This window comes from Larus michahellis, chromosome 7 (assembly GCF_964199755.1).
Source record: "Larus michahellis chromosome 7, bLarMic1.1, whole genome shotgun sequence".
NCBI classification, from domain to species: Eukaryota; Metazoa; Chordata; class Aves; order Charadriiformes; family Laridae; genus Larus; species Larus michahellis.
The window spans coordinates 5897423-5922238 of NC_133902.1; the positions used below are offsets into that span (position 1 = coordinate 5897423).

At 47.0% G+C, this 24816-nt stretch overlaps 1 protein-coding gene across 2 annotated transcripts in view; it reads left to right on the top strand.

The window, feature by feature from the left end:
- Window positions 1–24816, top strand: part of VPS53 (VPS53 subunit of GARP complex) — a 73756-nt gene that overhangs the window by 37533 nt on the left and 11407 nt on the right. For both annotated transcript variants that reach the window (XR_012588218.1, XM_074593872.1), the window contains exons 14-18: window positions 5336–5578; window positions 7055–7202; window positions 8125–8207; window positions 11748–11826; window positions 17031–17179. Coding sequence is in view for 1 of the 2 variants with exons in the window: in XM_074593872.1 (XP_074449973.1) it covers window positions 5336–5578; window positions 7055–7202; window positions 8125–8207; window positions 11748–11826; window positions 17031–17179 (702 nt within the window). In the remaining variant the exon portion in view is untranslated. The remainder of the gene's footprint in view (window positions 1–5335; window positions 5579–7054; window positions 7203–8124; window positions 8208–11747; window positions 11827–17030; window positions 17180–24816) is intronic.

The window sequence follows — 24816 nt, forward strand, 5'->3', positions numbered from 1 at the left end:
GAATGTGTATTTCGGTTGGGTTGTTCTCGGTTCTGCACTCAAGCTGCAGAAAACTAATTTCTTGAAAGTCTGCTGTCTGATTTTATAAGGAGCAGTATTTGTGGTTCGAGAAAGTTAGTATGAGTAGCCTCTGTTAGAAAGTGAGAATGAGTGCCTTTGAGTGCAAAGTTAGAATGAGTAGGGCCTTTGCTTGGGCAAAAATGAGCGTTCGGAGGGCTGTGGGTGTTGGTTTCATCTGTAATTGCAAAGGCTTGCAGGAACGATGCCCGCTGCCTTTCTGTGGAAGAGGCTTAGAGTCTCGGAAATTGCTTCTGTTGCCTCTGCAATTCCCACTGCAGACATAGGCCTTTCTTTCATCTCGTGTCTTCCACAAATAGTAGGTTTGCTTTTTCTGTAAAATACTCATGTGGCTTCATGGCAGAGGAATTTCAAGATTTGCTTTATAGAAATAAGTTATTTGAGATCCTTAGATGAAAGCTGCTGTAGATGAGCTGGCTGTAAGATAGCGTTATCATCGCTCACAGGTTGGGACTTTGTTAGGGGCTTTAATCCCTGGAACCCTTCTTTGTCTTCCTCTGACTTGCAGCAAAATAACTTCAATGAAAGGAGCTTTCAGCTTAGAGCTCTGAGAAGTTTTTCGAGCTCTCGCCATGCTTTCCTTGTGCACCTTGATTCACACCAGGGTTTAAATAACATCTCTGTAACAACTGCAGTGCCAACTGGGAGAGGAGATAGTTGGAAAAGGTTCGGTACAGTCTTTTAGAGCAGGTTAGTGGCTGGAAAGAAGAAGGGGCACCTGCCTCGTGGAACTCCTCTCTCTGTGCCCTTCTGTCTTCGAAGGACTTACGCATGAGAGAGTGCGTACCTCGAGGGTCGCGGTGGCCCGATTTTGTCCAAACTCCAAAATAGCCATCTTGAAAAAGGCTTCTCATGTCCATCTTGATGTCCCATCAACCTTTTATGCTCAAAAAAGACATAACAAAACCTCGCACAGTAGTCTGTCATGCTGGGTTCAGGTTCCGCTCTGCAGTATAACAAAGGGAAACAGATATTTCCGCCCCCCCCCTTGCCTTCGGCAAACTGAGCACTAACTTGTTTGAATATTTCTTCCCTTCTCACTGGGGGCCATTTTAATCCCCGTTTTGGTAATTCTACCCCACTGCGCTCTTAGCCCTTTCAGTTGCTTTTTTTTTTTCCCCTTTTCCTTTACAATCCTGAGATGTTTTATATTAGCTTTATAGCCACAGGCTGCAAGGAGTTCAAAGAAAAACTGCCACAGTATTCCCCATGCTGCCCCTGTCTGCCAAAAATTGCTTTCCTCTATGATTTTTTCTCTCTTCTTCCCCCTTTGATTGAACTTGGGAGGAATCTGTTGCTGATGTCTGAAAATGAGGAGTTGCTTAGATAATTAATTGTGTGTTTGGGCTCTGAATAGTAAGAGTAGTGTGACAGTTCTTCGTCATTGCCTTAAGTCTATGGCAGAAAGCAGCCTGGACCTTTTCTCCTGAAAAATTGTTTCCATACCCATTTAAAGAAACACAGTGCCAAAATCTATGGCAGTTTAAGAGGAGACATCCGAAAGAAAGACTTTAAAGATGCTGCTCTCCACCCTTAGCTGCAGTGTAAATACCAGATTTCTTAACAGCAAAGCAGATTTCATTTCTGCCCCTTCGGGACACGTGTCTTCTGCTCGTCTTTGTGGTCTGTCGGAGCAACAGGAGTGCACATGTGTGAGCGAAGCCACTCGGAGGGAGTAAAGGAAGAGCTCTGTCAGCACTGCAGTGTTGAGAGTCTGCAGGGCCGTGGTTAAGTGTGCTAAAATGCACATTTGTGTTCAGGTTGTTCGGAAAACTGGCACTGGCACTTTGTGGTGTGTGTTTGCAGCCTCATGAGCAAAGGGGCTTCCAAAACCCCCAGTCCACAGAAACTGTCCTACACATGGTCCAGGTGTCTCAGTGCCATTGCCCTTCCCTGGTGCCCAACAGACACCAGCTGTTGACATCGCTGAGCAGACTGACGTACTGAGCACCGCGTTCTTCTCTCGTGCTGCTGGGCAGCTGCCTGCTTCCTCTCGTCATTGCCAGAGATGCTGAAAAATCACTGAATAGGTTGAGTGAAAGAAAAAAGGAAGAGGAATATGGGAATGAAAGGATTTAAGAACCAAAGTAAAATTCTCTTTGTAAGATTTCATATTTTCTCTTGGTTAGATTTGGAGAGTTCTTGCTCCTAATAAATATGCTACTGTTAAGGAAATACCACATCTGTGCTACCAGAGAATTTGCTTTGAGTCTTTTTGCAGAGTCTACATACAGCAAATGTTCATTTTCTGTAGCTCTCCTGCGTTCTTTATGTTTCATCTCCCAGTAGTTTTTTTCTGCCAAATTCTTTGTGCTCCCGTCGTACCGCACAGGGGTTGTTAGCCTTCGTGTTGTACTGGGGCCAACTGAGACTAATGTGAAAGCTTGATTGACATCAGCCAAGGTGTGCGTTAATAATATAGTAGTTCCCTTTGTGCGCAATATCTCCATGTTTTGCTTGTATGCTGAAATAAGAGCAGTCCTCAGAGCCTGCCTTGGACGGGCGGTTTGTCCAGGTTGGATCAGAACAAGGATGAAGCTCTAGCGCTGCTCTCCCAGCTCTTCTGGACAGCTGCGTTTGCTCCTGCGCCCCAGTTGACAAGACCCTGGGGGATCAGGAAAATGGAGCTACATTTCACTTTGCCTCGGATAAGAGGAGAACATGTGGAGTAAGCATAAAGAAACAAAAGCCATTGACATTCCTCACTGCGTCTTGAGACTGAGAGAACAAGGAAAAAAAAACCAAAGTGGCTGGTGGACGCTAAGAAAGCTCCACTTTGTTGCCCAGATGGAGCAAAGCGCAGATGCAGAGGTGGAAATGCAGCTGTTTAATTTAGTGGGGCTTTTGACAAGGAGCAAACCACGTCCGCTTTACTTGAGAACCTGAAGGAATGCTGCAGCTGGTAGCACGTGTGAGCCCTGCTGCAGCAGCCATCTGTTTGGCTCCCCTACAGCGACGAGGCTGGGGGGGGGAAGGTATATTTTGCTTCGCTGTGGTCGAATGCAATCAATGCTTTGGTTCAGCGTTCGATTGCTCGTGCCAGTGTAGAGATTTATCACATCAGTTGAGCAGCCTGATGTTTTTACAGTTCTTGTAACAAAGCCGAGGAACTGTGCGTGTATGTGGAATCAGAGCTGTGTAAAGTACTCAAAGCAGCAAGCAATAAGCATGATAAAAGGGGCTACTTGTCTTTGCAATAGCCTCTGAGCCTGGCTTAAGCCAAAGAGCCTGGCTTCGTGATTTAAAACCCTGCTATTGCAAGCACATTCTGTAGATTAGCGTGGTGGCCCAGCGGATCATCCACGGTAGGAGCTCATCCGATTTGGTGCAGCAATCTGTAAGTTCATCAGGGAAGAGCCAGGTCACCTTCTCTGCTTGTGCAGCGTTTTGAATTCTTTGGTAAACTGGCATCGGAGGGGTCTTTCTCTTTCACAAGACTAAAAGAAAGAAAGGACAGAAACTGGGGAAACGTTTTCATCGTTGGCGGGTTTTTTCCCCTTTGATTGGCAGAGGTAGGTGAGAACATGCTAAAGAGCCGCAGCCGTGGTGCTGGCAGCGAGGAGGCCGTACCCATCCGGGAGACCCTAACGCAGTCTCTTTGCATGACTCCCGTGGTGTGCTGGGTGCCCTGGGGGCTGGCCGAAGATTAGGAGAACATTTTAAGTTGAAACTCTTGGGCAAGCTTTTAAAGAAGAGTTTTCATTTCTATGGACAGCATTGCAATTCTGTCAAGTAAGCGTGTTGCTGAAAAACGATGATAATATATTAACTATAAAGTAATGCCTTTTTTTTTTTTTTAAACTATAGCTCAGTTTCTTGTGGGAGTTACGTTTCAGGTTCTTCCTTTTCCCATTCTCCTTCTGAGGATTTGGCTTTCTACTTAAGTACCCTGGATCGTGGCACAAACAGGCACAAACTTGACCACAGGAAGTTCCATCTCAACGTGAGGAGGAACTTCTTTACATTGAGGGTGGCAGAGCCCTGGCACAGGCTGCCCAGAGAGGTGGGGGAGTCTCCGTCTCTGGAGACATTCCAAACCCTCCCGGTCGCGTTCCTGTGCCGCCTGCTCTGAGTGACCCTGCTGTGGCAGGGGGCTGGACCGGGTGATCTCCAGAGGTCCCTTCCAACCCCCACCATTCTGTGAAGGCACGGTACAGCCGGTACAGCCCGCGCAGTGAGGGGTGAAGGCTGTGCTGTGGGAGGGGGAGAGCTGGGTGACGTGGAGCCAAGACCATAGTGGAAACAGGAATATAAAATACAGGAACTCCCCAACTCCTTTCGGTCAGCGGAATGACATTCTGTGATCCCAAACGTCTATATATTCCTCAAAAGCCAAACTTCCTTGCGGAGGGGTGCGTGCATTTGTGTGTCTGGGGGAGGAGGTTGATTGCGGTAATTGAGTTCATCTGGCAAAGGTTACTGCCCTTCGCTGAGCTCCGCTGTCAGGAGAGCTGCTCTGGGTTCCTGCCACGGATGTGCTTTCTCTGGAGGAGTTGGACCAGAGGAACTCCCCAAGATCAGAAGACTTTTGTGGTCCTGTATTGATGGTTCTGGCCCTCTGCCATGCTAAAAAGCCTTTTTGTCGTGATGAAACGGTGGGGTGAAGTTTGTTGTTCCATAAAAACCAAAATATTTGAGTAAGGACCAGGTTATAATGAATCACTGGAGACAATAGGAGGGCTTTTTGTGCTTTTAAAAAGAGTTGAAGTAGGAAGTGCACTTTGCGCTCGTGCTAAATAAAACTTCTTTAAAGGATGTGTGAAGTTGTGCAAAACCAGGTGGTATCCAAATGGGACCGAGAAATGGCAAATGGCACGCCATTTTGAGCACATCCCTTTAAAAGCTGTGTTCCCCAAGGTCTGCTCTGGAGGCCGCTGATACGGGAAGCCCGACTGTTACTTTTGCTGGTGCCAGGAATGAAACTTGAGCATAAGCTTTATGCACTTGCATCAAGTGTGCTGAACCCAGTCCTGGCAGACTCACGAGCTTTTATATGTGACTGGAGAACAGATTGAAGCTGCCACTAAAACTCTTGAGTACAAAAGGTCGTTACTCATCGGCCCGGTCCTCGTTATTGTATGAGCTTTGTGCTGCGAGGGCGGAGGTAAGAAAGGGCCGGAATGCCCGACTGCTGAGATCTGAATGTGTTTGCTGGTGTCACAAGATGGGGCATCTGGTTTTAAGCGTTATTCTCTCTCTTCCCTCCGTTTCCTCCCCCAACGTACTAAAATATCTTCCTATTGTTCCCCCGCATCAGAAATCTCGGCGAACTGATTGACAGGTTTGTGGCCGACTTCAAAGCTCAAGGTCCCCCCAAGCCCAACGTGGATGAAGGAGGAGCCGTCCTGCCCAGCTGTGCCGACCTCTTTGTGTACTACAAGAAGTGCATGGTGCAGTGCTCCCAGCTCAGCACCGGCGAGCCCATGATAGCCCTGACCACCATATTCCAGAAGTACCTCCGGGAATACGCCTGGAAAATTCTGTCTGGAAACCTGCCCAAGTGAGTTTCGCTTCCCAAATGCCGCAGCACCGTCTGGTGAGACGTTCCAGTGAGGAGCAGATGCTCTGTAAAGATAATTAATAAATACATACTCATGAACACTTATGTTTCACTGTCAAAGAAGCCACATAACAGCAACGTGACTACATTTACTTACATGACTTTCTCAAAAATTCGGTGTGTTGCACTAAGAAACAGCAAGAGACAAAATGGACAGTCACGGCATTGTTTCTGTTTTAAGGGCCCCTGGAGGAGAGCTTCGTATCTGGCTTTGATGAGCAGTCAGATTTACAGTTTCTTGAAGTTCCTTTTGAAATGCCAGCCCAAGCCTCTTCAGAGAGGTCTGGCTTTCCGAATTGCACTTACCCTGCCGCTTCCATAACAAAGTCATACCGTGATTCTCAGCTGCCTTAGCTCAACATTATACAGACAATAATTTATAATGGAGGCGGTTTATTTGTGTGATGCTACAGCGCTTACCTGTAACTGCCTCAGCTCTGTGACGTTTTATATATGTATGAATAAAATATGTAGGTGCAAATCCAGTGAAAATAAAGGAAATGGTTACCGGGTTTGCAGTGGTACGGGTAAGTGTCCAGGCTGAAGGAGCTCCTTGAGGTATCACCAGCCTTAACTCCAGATAATTTTATGTGCTATCTGCCATCTTCAGTTTGTTTCCCTTGTAAACCCGGGAGCAGCAGAATGAATTTCTGAAACCAGTAAAATCTTTTACAGATGGAAGGGGAGAGGATTACATCCAGACAAGTGGAAAGATAAATTTAATGTGCATTCTCCATCAGACCTCAGTTGCATTCTTTATACACATTTTTTTTGTGTGCTCCATTTTTGCCGTCCAAGATAAATATCACTGTCCTATTTTTTTAATGGATTTGGATTATAAAGAGTTGAGAGGTAGGGAATTTCCTGACTTTAAACTGTTCGGAGTCTTTCTTTGTTGATACACAGCCATTAATCACTGGAAGATGGTGGAAAAGAGCCACATCTTCTATAATTTACTGTGTTGATATCATCAGTTTTTAAAGCAGGTTACCAAAGTTTCAAATGCATGTTGACATCTGTTTAGTACTGAGAAGATGAATATGACAAGCTGCCTGATATTTACCGAGATTTTTCTGTAATCTTTAATTAGATTTTGAGTGGCTGGCAGGGAAGGTGGAGTTAGCTGGGGAAAGCTGCGTGCCACTTGAATCTTCATCTGCCATGTTGCGAATGAGTGAATTGTCCTTTGCCTGAAGACTTCATATCAAGTTCCGTTTGTCTTTCTAAAAGATACTCCTTAACTAAAATAGCAGTTGTGGGTTCCATGTAGAATGACACTGCCCTGTGATGCACAGGGCCTTGGACTTTGTGGTCACAAGGGCTTTTTATGGCGTTGAAATCTAGTAGTAATTTTGCAACGTGTGTGTCTGTACGCTTGAAAGCCTTACAACTTTTGTCTTTATTTTTTATTTCCAGGACAACTAGCAGCAGTGGGGGGCTCACCATCACCAGTTTGCTGAAAGAAAAGGAAGGCTCTGAGGTGGCGAAGTTTACTTTAGAAGAACTCTGCCTCATTTGCAGCATCCTTAGCACTGCGGAGTACTGCTTGGCCACCACCCAGCAGGTGAGCTTCGCTCTACGGCACCTCGGAGCTGGCCCCCGGCAGCAGCCCCTCTTGTGTCAGGAGAGGCTGCGCTGCTCCCTCCGCAGGGGTAGGCTGCTGCGGAGACGGGAAGAGTCAGAAGTACTAAAATATCCCTAGTAGCATCTGCTCCACGTGGCAGCCCGTTGATTATTGAGCTCTACGTTATGAAATCTGTATTTCGAAGAAAGGAAGGTATGGATTTTGCCGTTCCTGTCTGAGAAAAGTCGTTTGCTTGTGATCCTGCTTTGCAGCATCACTTTTGGATGCTATCCTTTTATACTGGTTACATAATTTATTTTGGATTGCGAACCAAATTTTAAAAAAAAAACCAAAAACTCTTCTCATGGTTCATGATCTCCTTTTTATAAAAACAAGAAAAACCGTAATTCAGAATAGGTTTGGGAAAATGCTTGCATGAAATACTGGGGCAAGGTGGAGTGAGGAGAGAAGGTATTTATGCTGATACGCTTTGCAGCCACAGTGCTCCTTACATTCAGGTGCTTTCAAAATGCCTTAGGTTAGTAGATGAGCTGTGATGTTTGGCCATAAGAAGGCCTCTCCACCACTGGAACTCTGCAGTTTGGGCACAGACAGGGTGTTGAAAAACATCTTTATTCGCAGGACAGGTGCCATGGTGTTAAGCTGGTCCATTAGCTAGAATTGCATATATGACCTTGGAGGTTACTTCTTTGAGGACACAGTGCCACCATAGGCCATCCTGGCAATATCTCTAGGGTGTCCAACAAGGAGAGATTTCCATCGCTCGCTGGCTGAGTTTTGGATATAGTCTGGGCACAGATTAGGTTTTAAGAAGTTGACTTTTCCAGGACATAAGTTTTCAAGAATGGTCATTTCCAGTAAGAAATCTGATCTTTCTGTTGCTTCTTTTCTTTCCTAACAGTTGGAAGAGAAACTCAAAGAAAAAGTGGATGCAAGTCTAGTGGAGAGAATCAACCTGACGGGAGAGATGGACACTTTCAGCATGTATGTTCAGCAGATGCATCCTCCCAGAATATATCAAACATCCTAGTTTGTCAGCCAGATGGTGCTGGAGTAATACGAGCCCAACATCCCAGTGCCGTAGGACCCACCCAGATACGCAGCCCGGGCATAGGCATTTCCCTGGTGAAGGAATGGTCATCCTTTGGCTAGCCCAAGAGCAGCAATAGCACAGACTTCAGATGTAGTTCTTCCCCGTCATCCCAGCCAAAGGAGCAAGAGCACTGGAAAGGGGAAAGGAAATAGTGAGTTTCCATTTGAAACATCATTTGCATCTTGGCAGCTCTGCGAGGTGGCTGTTACATTTCAAGAAAGGAAGCTATTTCAGTACATTCCTTCCTGCTTTAACTTCCCACTGTTAATCAGCAGCCTTGTCAGTATGATCAAACCCCATTTCAGATGACATAAAAGACTGATCCAATCTTATAATTGAGAGAAGATTATCGTTCATTAAAATAACTTTTCACGTAACGATGCTAAAAATACTCCCCTCTAACATCCTTTCCTCTCCACCACCGACAAACAGATTGAATATTTTTTGAGAGAAGGAAATCGAGGCAAAAAAATAATTGTTTTGCTTCACATCAGGCAAAAGAAAACCTTGGCAAAGCTGGGAAAATAATCCCTATCACCAGCTCTCCTTCTCCCTAAAACTAAGATGCAGCCCAGATAGCAGTGAGATTTTTTCAGAAGACTTCCTTCCTGTGATTCCTCCTCCCTTGCTCCAGTGGGCAGGATCCCACTGAATCTCCATCCAGGTATTTCACGTGGTCCCGGGCTCCGCTCCAGGCTGCAGAGACTCCCTTCCCTTTCGATATTTCTCAGATCTTTTGAAGAGTGAATCCCTGACCGAGAGCTAGGGTTGCTGTGTCCGCTAAGCCAAAGCAAACAGGGTAGCTGGGGAGTAGAAAAAAATATGCCATGTGGGGGGATTTTCTGAACACGGACGAGTCGAGGGTGAGTTTTGCGTGTTCTCGGGACCTGCCCGGCAGGAGCCAGCTACCTCGAGTCGCTGCCTCGTGAGGTGGCTGGTCGTAGGCAGACAATACGTGTTGTGGAAATTGTTTAAACGTATAGTTCACATTTGCTGTTTTGAACAGCTTTGAAGTTAAACTGACAGACCTGATCTATCTCGTAACAAACGCTTTTTAATTGACTTTCAATCTGTTCCAGTGTAGCTCTTTGTCCAGTCTTCTGTCAGTGTAAGTCATAGCTATAGACCTCTCCCTGGCGTTTGCTCGTTCAACATCAAACAAGTTGTTTTTTCTGGGATTTGATGTCTTGTTAGGCACGGTCATAAGGAAAGTGATAAAACATTGCTGCTTACACACCTTGGACAGTGGTTCTTCCTTCGCAGAAAGGATGGCGCAGAACCGCCCCAAATTGTGTATAAAGCGATTGACTCGGGGGGTTTTACCCCTGGGGTGGCTAAGCGTTTTCTTTAGGAAATATGGGAAAGGTAATGAGCTCTTCTTGAAGCTCAACAGAAGGAAAATTATGGTGGAAATCCAGAAATCCAAGATTTCCCACCCCCCTGCCCTATTGATGTGTTGTGAGACTGTGGGCAGCGGTCAGAGATCCCTTTGAAGGCCTGAAGCGCGGAGCTTCCCGGGCTCTCGTAGAGCCACACTGCTCATTTATGGCCTCGGCTTCCCTGTCTGTCAGCTTCTGTGGGGATTCGGTAACTGCCACTCGAGTACTGTTACGTGCCGCCCGGGGCAGAGGTTTGCAGTGGCTTCTGGCAGAACCAGCATCCAAACCCTCTTGGTGTGCCATGGTGCTTTGTGTTTGCCACACGCTTCTCGCTGCACCGTTACCCCTCTACAGCAGGTGTGTTTGTTTTGAAACGTAGACAAGTAGGTTCCTCTCCCTATTTGCAGTCTTGTGGTTTTCAGGCGAGAGCCTGTACCCGGTGGCCCAGCTCCAGTCTCCTGGCGTGTGGGGACCAGTGATGCAGTCGCTCTCCTTCCACCGAGAGAGCTGCGTTTCGTTTCGGTGCTAAACCACAACTCTTCCCTGCGAGTTGCTGCCGGCAGGCGCCCTGCAGGAGTCAGCTGTGCCCAAGAGACAGTTATTTCAGTCCGGTTCCCTTGGCGTTGCTTGAGCTGGTGGAATCCCCCAAGGGAGTGAATCCCGTAGTGCCCAGCAGAGGCACCAGCAGAAACGGTCACAGGCTTTTTTTATCCCAATGCAAGTTTCAGATCATGTAACTTGAAGCCAGTAGTCACTTCATCTCCCATGCTGATTTTTCCAACTGATTTTGGATGAGGTTGCCTTTACAAACAAATTAATTGCTCTGAAGGAGCAGTCTTTTCCTTGGCATCCTGTTCCAGTCTTTGTGGTAGAGCCTTTAGGCTCTTTAGGAAAGGGAAGGGACAACCTCTGTGGGCTGCGGTGAAGAACAGCACCCGGATCCCAGCAGCAGAATTACGAGTGGGTGATACCGTATCTCGATGGGGAGGTGGATGCTTAAAAATATTTTGAACGGCAAACTCCAGAGTAGTACCCAGAACTTCACAAAGAAAACAAGGGGAAGAAAAGATGGTTTGAGGAAGCGCTGGTCAGATTTCTTACAGATCTGCGATTCCCATCATGAGAAAGAGCAAAAGGAAAATCCAGTTCTTACATGTATAATCCCAAAGTTGTACACAGGCATCTGTGGCAGATTTAAAGTTTACGCTGTTTTTAAAAACTGTACTTAGGTAGTGAAACAGTCACCTACTATTGTCTGTAATACAAGCACTGGGTCCTGTGCCCCTGAGGGTGGTCCGAGTTGTCGCAGACACTGTTTGTCAGCTGTTGTTTTAGGATCAGTTGCACCTTTATGCCCATCAGAATATGGTGGCATCAAATATGTCTCTAAGCAATATCGTGCTGTTTAGAAGAAAAAAAAAAAAAAGGGAGGGAGGGAAATGTGTTTGACTAATGAGTGCTTCAGTCTGGTATATGTCTGTGAGAAACTCAAACAATGGATGGCGGCAATCCTAGACATAGTGTAAATAAGACATCTGCCTTGATCTTCTCAAGTGGGAGACACATTCAGAACTCATACAGATGTGTTTTTTTAAAACCGTCTTTTCAAGTTGCTGTGAGTAGTGGAGTATTGACCATGCATAAGTGGAGAGATAAAATGTTGGGTTTGCGCAGACTGGATTAAATTTGAAGCCGAATCCCAGTCTGGGCTCGGTACTCGGGGGTTTCTGCTCTTCCTGATGCGTGGGCAGGGGGGTTCCCCATCTGACACCTTTGATCTCCAGCCCCTTCTATGTGTCAGAACAAAAAGGTCAACTATAAAAATGTCCTCTCTACGCTAAAGGCCATTGTGCAGCTCCCCGATGAACAGCATGTAGAACTTCCCGGCTTCTTTTCAGTACAAGTTTTTACCCGTGTGTATTCGCAGCATAATCCTACTGTCAGCTCGTAGATGATTTTCCTCCTTTCACAGTCAAATAAGCCAGTTCTGGCACTGTGTTGCTGAGTGCTGTTCTAAAACTCAGGCTTGATTTATTTTTTGGTTTTTTGCAGTGTGATCTCCAACAGCATCCAGCTGTTAGTGCAGGACCTGGACGCAGCCTGTGACCCTGCTCTGACCGCTATGAGCAAGGTAGGGAGGGGATGGACCTGTTTCGGAAAAAGGTGGCCTTGTGGAGTTCTTGTTTGCTTTAATTGCTTGGTTTGACTATTGACATATCCTTTTACGCTGCCTTGAGACTTAGCCATGTATTGATTTCTTCTTGTTTCTTAGAGCAGCGATTGCTGTAGTTATGAATATATCCTTAACTCCAAAAACTTCTATCGTTCAGATTAGAGCTTTCATTCTTTTGCAGCACATTAAAACACGGGGATAATAAAAGACTTTCTGTAAGTATCTAAGGCTTTCTCTTTCCCCTCCTAATGCCAGTGAGAGCCTTTAAAATTGGGAAAACTTTTGTTAGCATGAAATTTCGAATACGCCTGCTCATTTGCTGTCCTCCCTGTGATCTTCGACAAGTTTTACTAGCCTGCTCGTTTGTGGCCGTTAAATGGAGGTGCTCGAAGGGTAATATGGAACTGAGATTGAGCCCTGTTGCTTCTGTGATCCTCTCAAGGACATATGGAGCCATTCCTAGAGAGGCCCATGTGATTAGTGCTTCAGGATTCTGTTGCAGTTACGCGGCTGGCTTTTATACGTTTGAAATGCAGAGCTGTGTTTTCTTGCCAAAGTATTGTGAAAACCCAGACTGCTTTAGACAGAGGTGAAGACAACAAAAGTGGATTGAACTATTTTTTTTTTAATTAGCAATATTAAACATAGAGCTCCATTTTTGTAGGATCAACACACTGTCTCGCTGCCATGAATTTTAATAGCTTTCTGCTTTATGATGTATTCCAGCTGTAACTAGCCCCGCCACCCCCAGCTAATATTTGAAGTGGAAGGCAGCTGGTAATAGAGCTTGTACATGTTCCAAATGAAAAGAGGATTTTTTTTTTATTTTTTTTCCTCCCCAGTAAAATAACACCATTAGGAGGGCTTGGGACTTCAGGTGTTGTGTGTGTGCCATGTTCCTTAGATCTGCCGAACGTACGTAGCGTAGTAGTGTTTGAATCACTTAGCTCTGGCTGTTTATACCCAAGTAAACCACAACCTTGAGAAAGCAGCAGCTGGTAGGCCATTTATTTTTGTCTTTGGAACACTGGTAAAATGCAGCACATGTGATGGGACTGATGATATATAAACAAGTTAAGTGTTATGAAATTAGCTAAATAAATACTTGTCACTTGTGCACACATTCCCCTGTTTGCATCAGGCAGAGTCGCTTTTATGTGATTTTTACTAGACCTGGGTTTGGTGAAAGAGATTTTTTTTTTTTTCCATCACCCTCCTCCTCCCTTTCCTTCAGGGCTGGGTTATTACTCTGACAGCTGAATAAGAAGTGCGTATAGTTATTTAAATGCAGAGTTAGTATCTGGACATGAGAAATTTCAGTCTTTATTAAAGGAGTAGAGACTGCGTGCCTGATCCATTCCAGTTTTCCTGTACTGGGAAGGCATGTCTGACTCAAGACCCCTACTCCATTAGGGCTCTTCCTTTGTTTAGCTTCTTTGCATTTACTTCACTCTGGTGTCCTTCAAGATTCGACATTCCCGATCCTGTGTTGGAGTCTGACTTTTTTTTTTTTTTCCCCTTGCAAAAATATTCAGTAACTATAGAGGTAAATTAAGAAATACTTAAACCCTAAATCCACTTTGGCTGCAGGCCACTTTGAGAGATTTAACGCAGAAAACTCCATCATGAATATTGCTTTCAGCTGGGAATCGTGCTCAGTTTCCCTGATTCTTTACTTTGTGTGTTCTGGAAGAAATGGTAAATGATGAGAAGGCCCTATATTACCAAATTGGTAGGTGATGATCTTTACTCAAACTTTACAGCAGGTGTAGGATGATTAAACACGGCTGTAGGACGGGGAGCTGGGATGTGGGATGGGGGAGGAATTTGCCCTAAACCCCGTGTTGTTATATTCTGGATAACAAAGTACTGCGAATGTGTTACAGTGATCTGTAGCAGGCCTGGAGTGCTTTATTTTTAATTGTTGGGATGAGGGAGCTGCTAACCTACATGGGATATTTTTGCCCCAATTAAGTTTATGGATTGCTCTGGATAGGGTTTGATTTACTTGCTGAATTAAGCATCGATTTATATGTAAAACTGTGCTGGTAAGTGGGGCCGGGGGACATTTTAGTGACTCATGTCGATCGCTTGCTGTTTTTTTTATATTTTGCTAAAACCTTTTGGCACAGCTGCAATTTCCTACTTCCGTACAACTGAGTGGACAACAGCAAGCGCTTAAACACGGAGCTCTAATAATCTCTCCAATACATACAAGGAAAGCCCCAAGAGTGGAGCAATCAGAGCTGCCAGCTGCTAATTAAAAGTCAGCATGAGTGCGTTTTAGCCGTCACACAAGGTGCAGCACGCAACAGCGCAAACCGAAACCCGTGTCAGAAGGCGGCGGGGGCAGTTTCAAAGGCAGAAACGTCTGCTGCCTGCGGCACCCACCAGCTTTCCTTTCCCTCCCGCCTCTTCCTGCAGGCGCCACGCGAGGTCAAGGGAGAAGGTGCTGGTCTGGCGGTGACAGATGCTCCCCGTGCCCGGTCTGGAGCCTGTAACGATAAACTGGCAGCGGGATGCTACTGAGCACGGGGAGACTTGGGGACTGATGCATCCTCCTTTAAATCATGAAGCAACTCCTTTTGCTAGAGACCCATGTCAGTGCCGGACATGGAGGGAGGACCTGGCGGCTCCCGGTTGGGCTCTGCCACCCCAGTCCCGGCTCTCTGGGGACACAGGGACATGTGGGGACAGGGGGACCCACAGCCAGGCAGACCCAAGAGCTCTCTTGAGCCCCCGCGATGCCCAGAAGGTAGTGCAGCTCTTGTTATGTGCCAAACCACCCCTGTTTGACTCAGGGTTTCTCTCTTCTCCTTCCCTTTTTAAGAAAGCGCCCTCAAGTCATGATGGTCCAGTGTTTTTGTTGTGAAAACCAGTTTTGAAAGTAGCGCCAGGTCTTCAGTCCCAGGTCCTGCCCTCGCAGGTGGCTGCATCACAGAATCACACAGTGGTTAGGGGTTGGAAGGGACCTCTGGAGATCATCTAGTCCAGCCCCCTGCCAGATCAGGCTCACCTAGAGTAGGTTGGACAGGAACGCGTCCAGGCGGGTGTTGGGTATCTCCAGAGACGGAGACTCCACCACCTCTCTGGGCAGCCTGTGCCAGGGCTCCGGCACCCCCAAAGAAAAGAAGTTTTTCCTCATGTTAAGCCAGAGTTTCCCGTGTTCCAGTTTGGGCCCGTCGCCCTGTGTCCTCACGGCGTGCAGGTGCCTTTCGGCTGCTGCCGGGGCGCCCCGTGCGCTGGGCTTCTCCCTTTGGCCAGCGAGCGCGAGGCCTCGCCACTCCTGTTCTTTGGACTCATTTTCAGCTTGTATATGTGAACTATGTGGATATCCCAAGAAAAACATAGGACGAGGGAAAAAGAGGAATAAATTTAAAATGACAGGAACAAAGCTTTACCAGAAGAGTTGGGCTCATGTTTCTTTTGATGACTTTTCAGTATGTGTACTATGTCTTTCATTGCAGCTACTGGGTTTTTTTTTTCGGGTGAAACACGCCCACATACACACACAAAGGGCTATTTTTACTGTTCGTGCTTTAAAAGTTTGGTTGTAAAGTATTGCTGTTGGAATGAAGACCAGCAAAATGAAAAAGCCACTGTTTTATTGTGGTTGTAATAATTCAACTCAGCGGTCCCTTCCCACTTTCTGGCTGTTCCCGCTGTGTGGGGATGGTCTGTTGGTTGAGGATCGCTGGCTGTCAAGAAGGGCCAGCGCTGGGAAGGCGCAAGTCCGTCAGGGAGACCGGCATATCAAGGATTTTCTTCGGATATGACGAGTACCATGAGGAGCAGAGAAGCGGTTGTCTCTTAAGCAATCTTCCAAATGGAAGTAAGATGGAATGAAAACCTGTAGAGCAGGTGATGAGACAGATTTCCCTCCTAGCCGCCCAGGTGGTGTGAGATGAGTGGGTTGGGGTTTTGTTTGGTTGGCTTCGATGAGGACAGCTTTGGTAGGACACGTGTAGACTCTCTCAGACACTGTGGTTTTGGATAGAATTTGGCTTCTCTTGCCCATTCAGTCACTTAGGCTGCATGGTATTTGGATGGAATTGAATCGCCTGGGTTGCAGGGGACAAAGTAGCCGTAATTAAATTAAAACCGGGAATAAAAAACTTTACATGCAAAATCCAGAACTTGAGAAAACAAGTTTGAGGACGAACACCCCCTCAAAAGAAAAAGCCCATCTTCCGCATGTGCCCAGTTTCCTGTCCTGATTTCATACCTGTTTTCCTCCTGTTCCGTCTCCAGCGTGAGGAACCGCATCTCCAAACAGCTGGAGTGCGTGGCAGGGCGCGTAGTCTCTGAACAGTAGCAGAGCTAAAAGCACTTTTCTGGATGCTCGTGTTCCTCAGTGAGGCTTTTTTATATACACGGACACTTGGCCAGGCCTTACCCAATTACCTTTTTTTTTTTTTTTTTTTCCACATGAATTGTAGCGTGTACTCCCTGCGTGCTGCAAATAAGGCTCACAGACAGTCAAGGCAGTCGCACATCTGGCTCACAGGGGCTATTCTGTTGCATTTCTGCTGACGGTAAATGAAAACAAAATGGGAGGTTGAGTAACTCTTCGTGTTTTGTGTTTTTTTTAATGTGTATTTGGGATGAGCTGGAGTTGGCATCCTGGCTTTGTACGCTAGAAGTGTTTTTGGTGTGCGCTACGCTGGTGCAGAGTGCTTTGGACTTTAAGACTATTTCTGCCTCTTCCATCTATCTGTCATCAGTCTCACCAGTATTAAAGTCTTGGCTGCCGTACAGGAATCTAGACTTTGCAAGCTTGCAGATATTTTCTCAAATGCCTATAATAAGGATTTATATGGGCACTTCATCCCGGCAAACTGGAAACTGTTAAATATTAAGGCAGTCTGGCGTGCTTCAAAAGCCCTTATAATCCTGGCGGTCCCTGTTTGTGTGGGTTACTGGTTGCAATCTCTTTGGTGCAAAAAGGGCCATTCTGGGTTTTCTTTGTATCTTGTTGTGGAAGAGTTTTTGCTCAGTCAGTACAGTGACGAAGAACTTGACCTTGGTGGTGAATTGCAGAGGCAGTCTCTTGATGATTCCTTAGAGATCTTTTGCAGGAAGTTTGTACAGTTTTCCTTACCTGTTGCTTGAAACTTAATGAATTAAACAGTCTCTTTGGTTGTTTTTTCCCCTTTCTGCAGATGCAGTGGCAGAACGTGGAACACGTTGGTGACCAGAGTCCTTATGTCACCTCAGTCATTCTCCACATTAAACAGAATGTCCCCATCATCCGCGACAACCTGGCCTCCACGAGAAAGTATTTCACTCAGTTCTGTATTAAATTTGCAAAGTAAGTTACCAACATGGCACAGAGTTTATCGGGGTCTCTGGTTCTCGCTAGTCTCTTCGTATGTGACAATCTATTTGCTTTCCAGCGCGCGGCATCAGTGGCCGTTAGCGTCTGGGTGAAGACCCTCTCCATCCAGGGAGACCACAGAGGGAGGTGGGGTAGGGCAGCAAACGCCAGCAGCTGCTGGCAAGGTTAAGTAATACTTACATTTCTTGTCCCAAGTGTCCTGCTGAGGCAGGGATATCTCTTTTCTCAGATATTTGTATTGATTGGTTCCTCCTTACGTGCCTAAACCATCCCGTAAAATATTGTGATGATCACTGTCTACTCTCTGCCAAGTACAGAACGTTTAGGGTTGGGCATCTTTAAAAGGTTTTGAATGTAGACGTGATTCTTGCTATGGGAAACTACTTTTCCTTCCAGCGATAAGAGGCTGCAATGCTTCCAGATACTGAGAAATTTGGTGCATCGTTTGCCTCAAAGTAACTTTTATAGTAGCTATAGTACTCTAAGGAGGGCATGTGGGATGAGTATATTCTACCTTCACAGTCTAAAAGGCGCTTTTCTGTGCAATAGTTCAGTAAGGAGGGGAAATAGATGTTCAGATTTTGGGGGATATTACGAGCGTCTTCCTGGCGAGTCACTTAAAGTTGAGCAGCGTGAAAGAATGGGAAGATGAGACAGAAATGCCCCTTGCCTCTGGGTTCAGGGTTGAGGGTGCAGCTCTCCAGTGTCTCTTGGAGATCCAAACTTTGAAGCCATGTGCCTGAAACAAAAATTCAGTTCTTTGGGAAGATACTTTGAACTCTTCCCTGGTTGCCTGTGGCCAGCTGAGCTTTGCATGCCAGCGGCCCAAGAAAAACCCTCGGGAGGACTCTGCCAATCGTAGCTGCTGCTTTTGGTGTTGCATGTGACTGTGCTGGTAGAGTTGGGAGCAGTATCATGTGTCACTCTGAAATACCTTAACCTCATTCATCTGTAATAAGCTAATCATCCTGAAATAAACCGTATGGCCTGGCAGTTACTGTGTGGGTTTGAGAGTGGAGCTTCAGCAGGGAAGGATGCAGCAGGCTCTCCTGAGAACCGTTAGCTTTCGCAGCAGGGAGGCTGGCCTCAGAGTTTCGTTCCCCCTTTCTATCTCAGGGTACTCATTAGTTTGCATTAAGGAGCAGTTACTGATAAATCATATTATGACGTTGCCCATAATCACTGTTTGAAATGCTGTCTCAGTGAAAATTTATTGCACTTAAGCCTTCTATGTGGTTACGCTTGAATTTTATATCGCTAACACGGTGATAAATAAAAAACTCCGTTTACTCAGCTGTTCACAGCATACTCTTAATACCTCAGCTTAGTTGCCTCCCTTTTAACTTTATTGCTAAGCACATACCAAGTAAACTCCGGATAAAATACCCAGCTCTCCCATTTGAGAAAAGTTCCCATCTAGGCTGAGCGCCTTCATCGCAGCTTGTTCCACAGAAGAGCACAGAGACCCGCAAAACTGCAGGTTTAATACAGCTTTTTAATACAACTACAGCTCTGGTCTCCAGCACATTAACATTAAGGCACGGTCCTGAATTCATTGCGCCACGGATCAAGTGTAGAAGTGAAAATTTGGTTCCTGAAGATTGTTTTTGCCAGATCGTATTTAGAGTCCTTCTGTACAGCTTGGTTTTAAGGAGAATTAGCCCAGTGGTAACGGTGCTCTGATCTGCTTAAAATGCTCATGACATTTTAATGCATACAAACATTTATATTTTTGGAGCACTGAATTGCTCTGAATGCACTTGTCCCAGAGGGGGAAAAGGATTCTGGGGAAGGAGTTGGCAGGGCTCATTGGTAGGGCTTTAAACTAGATTTGAAGGGGGAAGGGGTCAATAATTCTGTGCTTGCCTGTGACAAACAGTGGGGCAGGACATCAGGGGCAGAGGGATGGAGTCCTAGTAAGGGCTCTCAACTTGTTGCCCTGAGGCAAGCCGGGGACAACGATGCACCGGGACACCGCAAGGGAATCAAGGGGGATTCGCGCAAGAGGGTGACACGGCCAGCCCAGCTGAAGTGCCTCTACGCGAACGCACACAGCTTGGGCAATAAACAGGATGAGTCAAGGGCCACTGTGCTGCTGGAACGCCATGACATAGTGACTATTACTGAAACTTGGTGGGATGATTCCCACGACTGGAATGTAGGGATAGATGGATACAAGCTCTTTAGGAAGGACAGGCAGGGTAGGAGGGGAGGAGGTGTTGCCCTCTACATCAGTGTCCAGCTAGAATCGATGGAGCTCCATATGGGGAAGGACGATGAGCTGGTTGAGAGCGTATGGGTTAAGATTAAAGGGAAGACAGGGGAAGGTGATGTTACAGTAGGGGTCTGCTACAGGCCACCTGACCAGCAGAGGCAAGCAGGTGAGGCCCTCCATAGGCAGATAGAAGTGTCTTCGTGTTCACAGGCCCTGGTCCTCATGGGGGATTTCAGCCACCCTGACATCTGCTGGAGGGACAATGTATCAAGGCACCAGCAATCCAGGATGTTCCTGGAATGCATTGATGACAACTTCCTCCTCCAAATGGTAGAGGAACCAACAAGAAAAGGTGCTATGCTGGACCTTGTTCTCACCAACAGGGAAGGGCTGGTGACCAACATGAGGCTCAGGGATAACCTTGGCCGCAGTGACCACGAAGCTATAGAATTTAAGATGTCAGGGCAACTAGGAAGATGTATTCCAAGCTTACGACCCTGGACTTTGGGCATGCAGACTTTGATCGCTTCAGGGATCTGCTGGCCAAAGTGCCACAGGACAAAGCCCTAGAGGGAAGGGGGGCCCAGGACAGCTGGTCAGTATTCAAGGATCACCTTCTCCGTGTCCAGGAGTAAAGTATACCAACAAAGAGGAAGGCAGGGAAGAATGCTAGGAGACCTGCCTGGATCAACAAGGAGCTCCTGGACACACTGTCACACAAAAAGAATCTTTACAAGGAGTGGAAGAAAGGACAGCTAGAATGGGGGGCATGTAAGGAAGCTGTCTGAGCAGCAAGAGACATGGTTAGAAAAGCTAAGTTAGAATTATTTCTAGTTAGAAATTATTTTAGAAATTATTCTAAAATAGAATAGAAATTATTAATTCTAGTTAGAAATTCTAGAATTATTTATCTCAGTTAGAATTAAATCTAGCCAGGGAGATCAAGGGAAACAGTAAAAATTTCTATAGGTATGTAAATGGTAAGAAGACGACTAGGGAAGGCGTGGGCCTCCTCAGAAAGGAAACGGGAGAACTGGTGACAAGTGATATGGAGAAGGCCAAGGTTCTCAACGACTTCTTTTCCTCGGTCTTCACTGGCAAGGGCTCCAGCCACACTCCCGGAGTCACAGAAGACAATGGCAGGGCTTGGAAAGAACTGCCCATCGTAAGTGAAGATCAGGTTTGTGACCATCTGATGAACCTGAAAGTGCACAAGTCCATGGGACCCGATGGGGTACACCCACGGGTACTGAAGGAACTGGCAGATGAGGTTGCTAAACCGCTCTCTATTATATTCCAAAAGTCATGGCAGTCTGGTGAAGTCTCCGCTGATGGGAAAAGGGGAAACATAATCCCCATTTTCAAAAAGGGAAAGAAGGATAAACCAGGGAACTATAGGCCAGTCAGTCTCACCTCCGTGCCTGGTAAGATTATGGAGCAGATCCTCCTGGAGGCACTGCTGAGGCAGAAGAATAACAAAGAGGTGATTGGGTACAATCAACACGGCTTCACCCAAGGGCAAATCGTGCCTGACAAACCTGGTGGCCTTCTATGAGAAGGTCAGAACATCAATAGACAAGGGGAGAGCAACTGACGTCACTTACCTGGACCTGAGCAAAGCCTTTGACACTGTCCCGCGTGACATCCTGGTCTCCAAGCTGATAAAATAAGGGTTTGATGGATGGACAATTCAGTGGATAAAGAACTGGCTTGATGGCCACACCCAAAGAGTGGCTGTCAATGGGTCCATGTCCAAGTGGAGGCCAATGACAAGTGGAGTCCCTCAAGGATCAGTACTGGGACCGGTCTTGTTTAACATCTTCGTCAGTGACATGGACAGTGGCATAGAGTGCACCCTCAGCAAGTTTGCCAATGACCCCAAGCTGTGTAGGGCGGCTGACACGCTGGAGGGAAGGGATGCCATCCAGAGGGACCTTGACAGGCTGGAGAGGTGGGCCCATGCCCACCTCATGAAGTTCAACAAGACCAAGTGCAAGGTCCTCCATCTGGGTCGAGGCAATCCCAAGCACCGATACAGGCTGGGCAGCGACTGGCTTGAGAGCAGCCCTGAAGAAAAGGACTTGGGGATGGTGGTGGACGAGAGGCTCAACATGAGCCGTCAGTGTGCACTTGCAGCCCAGAAAGCAAATCGTATCCTGGGCTGCATCAGGAGAAGGGTGGCCAGCACGTCGAGGGAGGTGATTCTCCCCCTCTACTCCACTCTTGTGAGACCCCACCTGTAGTACTGCGTCCAGTTCTGGAGCCCCTCCTACAAGAGAGATGTGGACTTGCTGGAACATGTCCAGAGAAGGGCCACGAGGAAGATCAGAGGGCTGGAGCACCTCTCCTATGAGGACAGACTGAGAGAGTTGGGATTGTTCAGTCTGGAGAAAAGAAGGCTCCAAGGAGACCTTATTGTGGCCTGCCAGTATCGTAAGGGGGCCTACAAGAAAGCTGGGGAGGGACTTTTTAGGATGTCAGGTAAAGGTAGGACTAGAGGGAACAGATTAAAACTAGAGATGGGTTGATTCAGACTGGACGTTGGGAAGTTGTTCTTCACCATGAGGGTGGTGAGACACTGGCCCAGGTTGCCCAGAGAGGTGGCGGAAGCCCCATCCCTGGAAGTCTTTAGGGCCAGGCTGGACGGGGCTCTGAGCAACCTGATCTAGTGGGAGGTGTCCCTGCCCATGGGCAGGGGGATTGGAACTAGATGATCTTTAAGGTCCCTTCCAACCCTGACAGTTCTATGATTCTGCGAATTCTTATGGAATATGCTGGCCTGCCCAATATAAATACCTGGCCTTTTGTGTGCTCCACACACTGAAAGTCCTTTTGACAGGCGTTGTGCTTCCCGTATGTTAATGCCTGTATCTTTGTGAACTGCCAGCCACTTCTCAGCTCTAATGGATTGTATAAAGCGCTAGTGTTGAGTTACAGGACCACAGGGGAGAAGGCATCTAAAGTCACTAAATTTAAAACTGGGGGATCTGTGCCAAGTCTGGAAGAAGAAAAATGGCCATCAGAAATTGCATCAGTCCTCTACCCTAATTTGTCATTTCTGCTTTGTTTTGACCAACATGCAACCCTCACTCTCGTGAAATAGTGAGAAGCAGACGGCTTTCCAGGAGGCACTGGCAGGCAGGGTGAGGGGCTCTGTTCTCACTGCACCTCCGTCCTTATCCTTTGAAATCAAAAACCGCAGTGGTGAAGCCGTGGCTGCTAGGCTGGGATGTGTTTGGGAAGTCTGTGACCTGACCTCAATGAGGAAGAGATTAGAACCGAGAGACGGGAAAAACAAACAGCTCTCCTCCTTGCCAGGAAAGCGCCTCGTCCATCACGAACAGCCGAGCGTGGTGGGTAACTGCAGCAGGCGTCCTCCCAGTTGCTGTGGCCTTTGCGTCGTGCTTTTAGTGAGAGGAGTTAGGCGGAAGAAGATCGGGATGAGGAGGCTGCTGGAGGTTTCGAAGCAGCGGGCTGAGCTAAGCCTGGGCGAGCCTGCCAAGGGCTGGTCACCGCCTCGGAGGGTGGCGTAGGGCAAAACCCTTCTCAGCTCCCAGCAGTGACTCAGTGACACCAGGATGCTTTGAATGATGTCCTGTAGTAGCTCATCTCCCATCGGACAGACAGGCTGGGGTTGCATCTCTCTCTGCCTTCCTTCGCAAGGCATTGTCTTTGGTGCATCGTCAGTGCAGGGGACTGGGAAAACACAGGCTTTGGCAGAGCCGCTCCCGTTGGATGGGAGCCTCTCAGATGCTGTGGTTTCTGTGCTTTAGGTTCCCAATCTGCCTTGCACTGCTTTATTGTTACACTGGGGATTTGTCTGCTTCTATGGAGGGTTTGCTGGATTCAGTTTTATAGCCGAAACTGTAAATGAATTCTGGCATGCAGTCTAGCTCTGTGGATGTGCAGGGAGTAAAGGCATTCAGAGTACAAAACCTCGTGCCGAGCGTTACCGTTGCACACGCACGTACTGTTCACATCAGGATTGCCTGCTGTATGCTCAGGGAGCCAAGCGTTGAGTCCAGCCTAGGCAAGAGACTCAAGTGAATTTTTCAGTTCCGAGCAACTGCTCTTGATGGTCTCTGTTAGTCCAAATAAAAAAATAAAAGAAAGAAAGAAAGAAAAAAATACCAGAGCAGCCCTTGGACCTTATGGTTTGTCTTGTCTGTCCTGCTGGAGTTGAGAAGCTGTTTCCAATAAGGCAGCGTGAAATAACAGGCATGTGGGGATGGAAGGTCGCTTTACCCTTCTGCATTGATTGTGGGTGGCCATCCTAAGGGGCCTGGGAATTGTTTCATGCAAGGCAGAATGCTGTCTATGGGAGACCATGTGGTTATATAGAAAAGAAGATTAAAAAAAAAAAAATAGGGGAGGGGGTCCTTTGGCTGCCGGTCTGCCACCCTGCAGAAAGAAAGGCTCGCCCTGTTTCTCACACGCAGCGTGAGCGTTAGCTCCGTGCCTGACCTTACAGTGGGAGGGAGAGTTGGACCTACGTGCAAGATCAAAGGTACAATTAATCTCTTGCACTCTTCCGCTTGTAGCAAGCTGCTGCATCCAGAGCTGCCACCGATTGATCATTTTATAGGCTCACCTAAGCTCCAGCTGTGCTTGGCACTCTCTAATTGCCCTCTGGGAATTAGTTACACACCTGAGAAGTGGACTTCTAAAACAGTTAAGTTACATCTCTGCTGTAATGCCTTCGTGCAAGAAGGAGACAGGGCTTGTTTCCCTCTTATTTATATTTTGTTGCCAAGGTTGTTTCTCTGGTGGCCAAACTCAAAGCTGTTTGGGGCAGCCCGGTAGCTGATTCTCAATAGCAGTTTGAAATTGTTCTCCTTGACGCCTCTCCAGGGAAAGATGATTCAGTGAGAGAGGTCGTGGCTGTGTCTGAGGGAAGGGGAAGGGAAGGAGCCTTCGCTTGGAAGGGACTCTTCCTTGAACCATTGCTTTCAATTTGCTCAGCAGCTTGGCACGCTCTGTGCGTGAGTTACGCTTTTGTCATTCTTCCATGAGAACGGGCGAAAAATAAATGTCCTGGCTTGGAAAACAGGTGGCAGGACAAACAAGATGCTGTCCATGCTCCTTGCTCCGTGGGAAGGAAACAAATAGCTTGACAGATGCAAGGGGGAAACCATACTGAATTTAGATCATCACCATAAACGGCACCTCATTCGAAAGGACAGAAAACAGACTGACTTATATGAATTTAGGACAGAGCCATTAAAATCTAAGACCTGCCACCAGGTCATGGACAAGGTCCTGGAAACGTGAGCTCTGTAGGCGTTCAGCCAAAGGCGGCCGTGTGAAAGAAGCAGAGCACATCAAAAAAGAGGCAGCAAAAGAAAGACAAGAGTACGAGCGGGGTGGTCCTGACAGACGGCGTCTGAGTAGCTCA